This window comes from Cynoglossus semilaevis, chromosome 5 (genome assembly GCF_000523025.1).
Source record: "Cynoglossus semilaevis isolate Cse_v1.0 chromosome 5, Cse_v1.0, whole genome shotgun sequence".
Lineage (NCBI taxonomy): Eukaryota > Metazoa > Chordata > Actinopteri > Pleuronectiformes > Cynoglossidae > Cynoglossus > Cynoglossus semilaevis.
The window spans coordinates 5,993,868-6,003,363 of NC_024311.1; the positions used below are offsets into that span (position 1 = coordinate 5,993,868).

Below are 9,496 nucleotides of genomic sequence, written 5' to 3' on the forward strand. Positions count from 1 at the left end.
CACATACACACACACCGAACGGCAACTATTGTAACTATTGTTCTTACTACTGTGGATCTATTCATTTAAAAATTATTGCCTATATTTTTCCTTAGCAAATCTCTATCTTGATTCTTACTTAAAGGACGGAGTAGGATTCAAAGACATATATATATATATATATATATATATATAGAGAGAGAGAGAGAGAGAGAGAGAGAGAGAGAGAGAGAGATTATTTTGACATTTGACATTTTTATCTTCTCCATTGAGAGAGAGAGACGTCTTCACAGGACACTGGAATCTTTGCACCGCACAAATAACTCTTGTCTCATTTGCTGCTTGGACAAAGACCACCTTTTAAAAAACTGAACATTAAAAAAGGTGTGCCACTTTTTGCTGCAGTTTTTCCTTTCAGTTTAAACCTGTCACGATAACCATCGTCGCCACAAGTCTCTGACTGAACAAAGCCCTGTCTTCAGGGCTTATGGAACCCAGCTATTAAATAAAACTGTTTGACTGATAAATATAACATGTTGTGTGGCAGCAATCATGTGCACGCATGCTTTCCATGAGAAGGGAAACACTCAGCAATTATTTAAGGGAAAAGAAGGAACAGGCCAACATCCTGCTTTCCAGGTCAAAACATTTACTGTACAATTGAGCTGAAGCGTGGGACACGTCCCAGCAAATAAATATAAATTATGAATTCAAGTGCACACAACACAACACAAGATTTGCAGATAGAGACACAAGTAAATGTAGATAGGAACTACAATTGAAAACACAACAAAGATGACATGGTTCTGAATTGGTTTCTATATAATAGAGATAATAAACAGAGGAGAGAGCTGAAATAAGTCATGTTTTGTCAAAACAGAACTTTAAACTTCAAACAATCAGGTGGAAAGTAGGACTTTAAACTGTTAATCCACAAAAACACGAACAAAACATATTGTTCACAGTGACCTTCAAATTTTAACTCCTTGTCGTAACCTTTCTACTGCGCTTAATGGAAAGATGTGTTGATTTAAGTAGTCGTATTCCAGGAAAATAGCTGTACAGAAAATTCAAAGTCTCGTGTCACAAAAATGGACAATATTTCAGAAAATAAATGTCTCAAATTAGGAGCTTGTGTCCTTTTCAGCTCGCCTCCCCTGAGCTCCCCCATAATTCCAACCCTGTTATGAGACAATTATAGCAAGTAGTCGTCACATGCATCTTCATCTGTGTTTACATTTACGGAGTCTTGTTTTCTGACACTTCTAGAAGCTCTGAGGAAATCCCTTGTGCATCGTACTAAACCTGCAGATGAAAGGCTGTCACATGGGTTCATAGCATTGCTGCTGGGGGAACGTTGAGGCAACAACTGTATATATCTGATTACCTGTCATTTCCCAGATGTCGTGAACCCACCGTCTAAAGGCTCCAACAGAGGACACTGCTCCACACTGTAGCGGAGCATACACTGCAGCCTTTAAAAGTGTAATCACACAAGAAGATTGGTCTTGACCAGGCCATGGAGTGATTTGTAGATTCGCCAGGCAACATAATGTGTTGTGTGTGTCTTTTAGGGAGTGTGAGTAGATGCTGGTGCGTCTGGTTTTCTCTCCATCATCTTTACGGCTGAGTGAGGATCATGAGAAAAGCCTGGTATCATGGTTGTAATTTTGTTTCACATCTCAACACTGCAGATGTGAGAGACACAGAGGGAACACTAAAAAAATGACTAGGATTTTGTCGCATTAAAAATTGTATTTGGTCATCCATTCTTTCACCTGGTGTTGCTCTTCTGTGTAGAGCAACTGAATCTGTTCAGTTATCAACAACGAAACAGATGTTTTTTTGTTTTCAACAAAGAAATCTCAGCGGTCAGACATTTGAAATGGTCGCCTTGTAGTTTTCCCACATTAATTTTCATTTCCTTTTCAACTAATATAGTGAAACCACAAATGGTGAAGGTGTCTACTGGCCTTTTGAAATTATAGTTAAAGGTCATTCAAGCAACAAATCCTATATTTGGTGAAATCAGAATAATTATACATGATAGTATTAAATCTTGACTTCTTACAGTATAAGGAGGCCTTGACCTTTCTGTAAGTGTGCACAGAGTCACTGTTCTTTTCTAGCCCAACACACACACACATTCGGACAGCAGAAGGAGATGTTTTTTTTTCCATTACAATATTTGTATTTTCCAAATAAACTAAAGTCCCTGCAGTTCTGATCAGTAAATTACTGTTTGTGAGCTTGACTGGTTTCCTTAATTGCTGTATGGTTAAATGAAATGGATGGTTAATTAACTTAATGTATATGTCGTTGCTTTCGTTTATGCAGGCATGGCTACTAATGCCTTTTGTCTATTTTTTTTATTTCCTAAAAACCTAAAGTGAGACGTGTTGCATCATTACTTGGAACAGTGTTGATGCATCTGCTTAGTATTTACTATAAACCAGAGACATCTCTAATCTGCATTTCTAAACTACTGGCTACAGGGATTATTCTCTCTTGTTAGTGTTGCTTCTGTATCCATCTAAGTATACTTGAAATTTTAACCTAATTCTGGAGGCCGGGAGGTTTTGTTAACCTACAGAACACTGTCATTCTGCTACTTACAGCCCAAAGTATCTTTACATGTACACTATCTATCTAAGGGGCAGGTTTCACAAATTAAGTCACTTTTTATCAAAGTGTGTAACAAAGAAGTTTTTGGTGTCTGAAGTCAAGACCATAAAAAAGCAGCAAAATAAAAACAAGAAAAAGAGTAAAGTATCAACATTCTAATCTATGACTGTGCGAGAAAAAAAACAAAACAAAAACAATATTTTTATACAAGCTGCAGTGATAAGAATTAGAACTGGAATCCGTTCCGAAATGTTAATTGTGCATGATACACCAAAACTAGCTTTCTCGGAGAAGTTATATTTGCATGAAACTATAATATATCACCGACGGCCATAACTGTTAGACATGTTGCTTGTATGAGACCTTAAACTAAAAGAGAAAACGAACATGTCAGGAGTTGTTAGTCTTTATTATGAATGAAGACTAAAATGTAGCAACTACTTTGTAATTTGTTGCTTATATTTTCAAATAATAATAATAAGAAGAATTAGAATTAAAATGTACAATTATTGTCAGAATGTTATATGCATGGCAACACAGTGATTAGTCATTTCTATAGCTGAACTCATAATCAAAGTATTACACAGGTTTTTCCTCTGGTGACTCAAAGGTACTTAAAAAGTCTGCAAAGGTCTTCATTAAAATTTCACCACCTGGCTCAGAAAACTGTGGCCATATTCCATATCTACTCCAACAGCAGCCCCACTATGACTATTATATGCATGCTGTAAACCCAGTGCTGACTGGCTTAAACTATGAATATGATTATTTTCTCTGATTTATCTTCTGGAGCTGTCCTTCCAAATACTCTCCTCTCCCAGCACATGACACGGAACCTCAGTACTTTGATGAATCCTTTTAGTCCTCTGACTGTCATGTAATGTTCTAATGGTGTGCTCAGCTTTTAACCAATGGCTGACTTCTGAAATGACAGACAAAAGTAGCCGTGTCTTATCTATAGCAACTATAATGGAATAAAGCCTTGTGTTCTTTTGAATCTGTTCTCTGACAGATAAGGAGATTGTGTATTACGGAGATAAAAGGAGCCGCATGACAACATGGCTCCACTCAGGGAGTGGCAGATGTACACTATTGTACTGTGTTTTTAATCAACCATTCTCTATTTGAAGACATTGCAGTTTGAATTCTAGATTTATTTACAGGATAAAATACAAGCTGTGCATGTCGTGTCATGTTAGTTAGCCTTCAGCGAGCACTTCCTCATCAACAATTTGGTGATATAATGATACTAGAAGCTGTGGGTACTAATTACCCCAGATGACTGGATAATAAACACATTGATAGTTTTTGGTGTGGCAGAGTGACTACTATACACTGTAAATCTTCAGCTTCATAAAATCTCCACTGTACTCCTCCATCCTTATCAACACACACACACACACACACACACAGGGTACGCACACACTTCTACCACCTGCTCTCTGTTCCAGCACTGTACCACAAACAGCACTGTTCTCGCAAGGCTGGTCTGCCACATGCAAATTCACAGCTTTCACACACACACACACGCACACACACACATACACACAAATATACTCATAGCCACACTTACAGTTTCCTATTCATACTTTAAGTACTGCAATAATGCAGGTGCTATTTGAAATGAAACATTGTTATTTTCTTATAGATGTGTTTTTGTAAACACAGAATCCACCCAAGTCTTAACTGTCTCTGTCCTCTGTCTCTGTCCTCTTTTCAAGGTCAACTTCCACGTGTGTGACTATTTTTGTGCTGGTGGTACGATTCCCTACTTTCACGGCCCTGTCCTTCCTTTTATTCCTGAGTAATATCATCTCAGCTCATTATTCATGAATATATTGATCTTCCTCTCAGCAGCAGCAACAAAGAGCAACAAATATCATTTAAGGGTTGCACCCACAAACACACATACACACACACACATAAGGGGAAGGAGTGAGTGAGTGAGAGAGGGAATGAAAGATGGCCTTGGATGTCAGTTTTTCATTTCATATCCATGTCTGTTGACATTTACTGTAGCGTACTGATGTAGCCGTCACTTCACTTCACATCAACAGACAAAACATCACTAAAATTACAATTAGTCTCTGGTGAGTCTTCACTAATGACAAATAATGTTTAAAGAGTAAGGGTGACCACTAACTAATGCTACTTCAGTTACAATAAAAAGAAAAAAAAATTGAACAATTAGTCAGCAGGTACGGTGAGATTTAGAAACATGTCATATTTGTGATATGTTTGCTTTACAACTATATTTATAAAAACTGTATACTACATGTACTACTATATACAATTAAATAATAAACTACAGAATACTGTAGTGATGAACATAATTAGCAGCTCTCCAAATACAGATAACAGAGGGAGGATAAACAGCTTGATGTATCACCTTCTCGTGGCATTGCACCAAGTGTGAAGAGTGTTGCACAGTTTAACTGACTGACTCCAAATGACATGGAATATAGCAAAGAATGTTCTTCAGAGAATGTGGCCATTATGGTCATCTGTCATGTAGGAGTTACACAACGCCATGATGGTTCTATGAAGAGGTGAATACTCCTGAAACTCCATTAGAGATGATACCAGGGCTATTACTCTTCTATTTCACTCCATCTTCTCTGGGTTAAGTATGGTCAAACTGCCACTTCTGTAGCAGCCCTTAGTAAAAAGATGCTATGGCAAGCCCATTAAGGCTGTGCTGTCCCAGCTCTGGGTGGTTATGAAGTCACTGTGCCGATGCATCAGCAAGACCTCAGTGCCCTCCGATCTGTATCACACCTTGTAATGACAAGTGAACAAATGGTAAAGAATCTCGAGGGACAACGTACTCAGTCCCACAGGGAACCACACAACAGCTCACACTGGTACGTGGGTTCCTTATGTTGCGGGTGAGAAACCACTGGTCTCTTGTGCTGTCGTAGTACTCTATTTTACCAGACGTGTGTGTGAAGGAATGGCCCCCAACAGCATAGATGTAGCCTTTGATCACTTCAAGGCCAAAGTGAGTTCTCGGGGTCTCCATAGACGATATGGAGGTCCAGGTGTTGTTCTGGGGGTTGAAGAACTCAGCACTCCTCAGTGGGCAGTTGTTATCATAGCCACCAATCTGTAGTAGATATAAAAGTAGAACATTTAGGCCTCGTTTAAGACATTTTTTATTTCTAAATGCTCATGTGTCGGTTTTATCTACGTACTGCGTAGACAAATCCAGCATGTGCAACAACTCCGACTCCGCAGCGTCTTTTAAACATAGAGGCTATCATGGTCCATTGGTTTGTCTCTGGATTGTAACATTCAGCTGATCTCAGAACAGCATCCCCATCGTATCCACCACAGATGTAAATCTGAAGAAAAAAGTATAAATCCTTTATTTATATACAACATGCATCTCATTCATGTAAAAAACAAATATTACACGATACACAGTATGTCTAATAATATTCAAAATACAAGTTTTATAGAATGAAAAATTATATATTAAAAGAGTTACATGGAGATGGTGATTAAACATGACTTTAATAAAAGATAAAATGAAAAATTGCATTTATTGAAAAAGAAAGCCAACGACAATCTACCCTGCTCTCAACATCGACTGAAAAATCAATCACCTATAATGTAATGGGAGTGACATAGTGCAGTTTGTTTATGTGTTTACACACTGACTCTATACATTCTGTTAATATTTCCTCATTTCTATAACTTCACACACCTTGTCATGCAGTGTGGCACAGCTGGCTTGGCTCCTCCTGAGGCTCATGGGTGCAATTCGGCTCCACTTGTTGGATCGGGGCTCGTAACGCTCAGCACTGCTGAGGCGAGTGTGGCCATCATAGCCTCCTATGGCATAGATGTAGCCGCTCAGCACTGTGACACTCACGTACCCACGGCAGTAATGCATTGGGGAAACTTCGTGCCAGGCGTGTGTTTTCAGGTCGAACCTGCTCATATTGCTATAATACATCACCAAGTCATAACCTCCGATAATGTAGACATATCCATCAAGGAAAGCTGTGCCGTGATAGCCCCGAGAATGGTCGAAAGTCTTTACCACACTGACCCACTGGTCAGCACTAACATCGTAAGCCGCAATTCCTTCAAAACCATTATTATCCTTAGATCCAATAACGGTCAGTAAGCTCACACTGGGCAGGCGAGGTCGAGCAGGAGGGTTGCGGACGGCCAGTGGGAAGTTTTCTAGTCTCATGCTCTGAATGAAATGCACAGCGTCCTCAACAATCTGCTTGCAATCAGGGTTGTTTTTCACCAGTTTGTTGGTTTCCACATGTGTGCTGATGTATGACATGCTGGACAAGGCCATGCGGAACTAAACACAGAAGAGAAAAAATATTTATTACAACAGTATAATAGTTGATTGAGTCAATGAATCATTTATTTTTCTAGCTGCTTCCTGTGGCAGGATGTAGCAGTTATTTTTAATTCTAAACATTTGCAATTCAAAAAAACAGAACAAGAAAAATTTTAACCTGAGGGAGAAGTAAAACAATGTGCTGCTGTCGTTCTTCAGGTTTGTGCTCAATCCAGTGAAGGATGGCTTCAAACACACTGCTCTCCTGCTTTACGTTGAGTTCATCTCTACCAAGGATTTCTGTGAGCTCCTGCACACTGAGCAGTTGGAACTCCTCTGTCGGAACCACCTCCTCAAAATGATCAGTGATGTAGAGCAAGGAATTTCGTTGCAGCTCAGAGCTGAAGCAGACCTTTGTGAACTGCCAGATACCAATGCAGTTTTCCGGGCTCAGCTGCTCACAGAGGAAGTTCGAACAGGTGTGGACCACGCCCAGTACGTCGAGCATATTAGCTGCTAGCATCAGCTCCCTAACGTTGTCCTGTGTCACCGTGACAGAACCAGTGTACGCAAACTCAATTATGAGTCGCATTGTGTCAGGAGACAGACCATCGATGTCGTAATCCAGTGAGTCTTTAGTTGACTGGCAATCAAAGAGAGAGCTGAGTGTCAAGATAGAGGCACAGCAGAAAGGAAAAAAAATAAATATCCAAGCTGCTGATGAAACACCGTCTGCAGCAGTAACAAAACAAATAAGGTACATTCTAGTCGGAAAATGTGATGAAATAAAACAGATGTTACAGCATAGACACTGGAAATCAGCTAACAAAATAGTTTAACAGATACTATGTCATGACTGTCAGACCCTAGGAGAACAGCCAGGTTACAAGCTCAGGTTACTAATTCTAGATAACATGTATTTCTAAGTTTACGTGTAGTAGCCAATCATATGTCTGACAGGAGAGTAGTGAATGTATGACAGTTGGTCGTATCCTGCCATATGTTTTATCAACCACTCATAAACATTAGAAGTAATAAAACAGCAATAACTGTAATAAATGTAATATATATACAGTATCAATCTATTTATCTATCTATGTATGTATATATATATATACCTTTTGCTCCTGACTTTTAACAAACCTACCGAAAGTAAGAACTGCAGTCACAGAGGATGATCCTGTGGATTTTAAATTCCACATTATCCACCCGGATGACAGCATCACAGTATCTACCCTGGAGACGGAATTCGTTGAACTGTGAGCTTTTTTTGGGGAAGGTTATCAGTTGGTAGTTCATCTTAAATTCTCAGAGCATGTGAAACTCCGCCTCTGTCTGCTGCCGTGTGTCAGTGTCTGAACACTGGTGGTTTAGTACGTCAGTTGGCATTTGTAATTTTGCATCAATGCCTTCTTTTCCTTCTGTACCTGTAGGATTTATGGCAGTTGTGAGAACTGCCACTTTATGGTCACGAAGTTTTCATCTTGGCCACATTAATGGCTTTTGATGGATTTAACCATCCATCACAATATTGTTCTTCTGGTGTTTCTGTCCTTTTTTTCCTTTTTTCTTCCTTGTTTCATCATCAAACCTGCTTAGAAACTTTGATGTTTATTTTAGAACTGTGTGAGGTACATTATGTCAACTAAAACAGAAGGACTTTATCTGGACAGAGAGAAACACGGGTATGACACAACAAATACAGAATAGTCAACATTTTACCGCAACATCGAACTACAAAACTCATGAATTAAATGGAAATGATCTGCTCTCCAGCGAGTACATTATTTTTGTGATGCACTGTTTCACTATTTTCTCCTCTTTCTATCCTACAACAAAAATACAGTATTGATGATGTTGATGAAAACCATCTGTTAGTGCTACAAATTTACAGAGAGAAGAAGTGCTGACCTTCTGCCTTTGATCTGACAGCAACTGTGCAACATCTGTCCTGGTTTGTTGGTTGGTTTTCACTGGGGCATATTGTTGGGAAAAAAATGTAAATGTGTATATAGAATGCAAAAATATATAATAATATATAGTGTTTTAATATATATATATGTTATATGAGGTGTCACAAAATATATATAAAGTCATCAAAGTTCTGCCAGTTATTGTTACATTGTAGGAAACGTCTTTGTTGTTGCAGAGGAAGTTCAGCTCTCTCTAAAATTTCAAAATAAATGGTCACATTTCTACTGTTTGATATACACTGTGGTTCTAAATGCTAATACATTAAAGGTGGTCCTTAGTGGGAGCCAACGATCAGTGCTTAGGGAGTGAAGCTGGGCTTTAAGCCGGGCACGATGTTTAGCTGAAGTGTTTGAAAAGCTAGGCTAATTTTTATTGACAGCACACTTGTCATCAGTCCCACAGTATGTGACGTTCATGAGTGAAGCCTATAAACAAACTGCAGCTTGTCTTGGTGTTTTATTAGAAGAAATGTTCAAGTACATCATGTATAAATGCCCAGACCATAACAGTCTGAAGTTTCCCTTTTTTTTTTGTACCAGTGGAAGGATATTGACTGGGCTGTCAGTAATAAAGGGGGGGGGGGGGGGGGGGGGGGGGCGAGGGTGGGTGTTT

The 9,496-nt window shown here is 39.0% G+C and overlaps 1 protein-coding gene across 1 annotated transcript; it reads right to left on the reverse strand.

Moving 5' to 3' along the window:
* Positions 1–2,528: 2,528 nt before the first annotated feature.
* On the reverse strand, positions 2,529–8,909 carry LOC103378794 (kelch-like protein 10). Its single transcript, XM_008310127.3, has 5 exons — positions 8,058–8,909; positions 7,089–7,572; positions 6,314–6,928; positions 5,799–5,948; positions 2,529–5,710 (listed from the first exon to the last, which is right to left on the reverse strand). The coding sequence occupies exons 1-5, from the start codon at positions 8,207–8,209 to the stop codon at positions 5,357–5,359; spliced, it is 1,755 nt and encodes a 584-aa protein (XP_008308349.1). The 5' UTR covers positions 8,210–8,909; the 3' UTR covers positions 2,529–5,356.
* Positions 8,910–9,496: the final 587 nt, after the last annotated feature.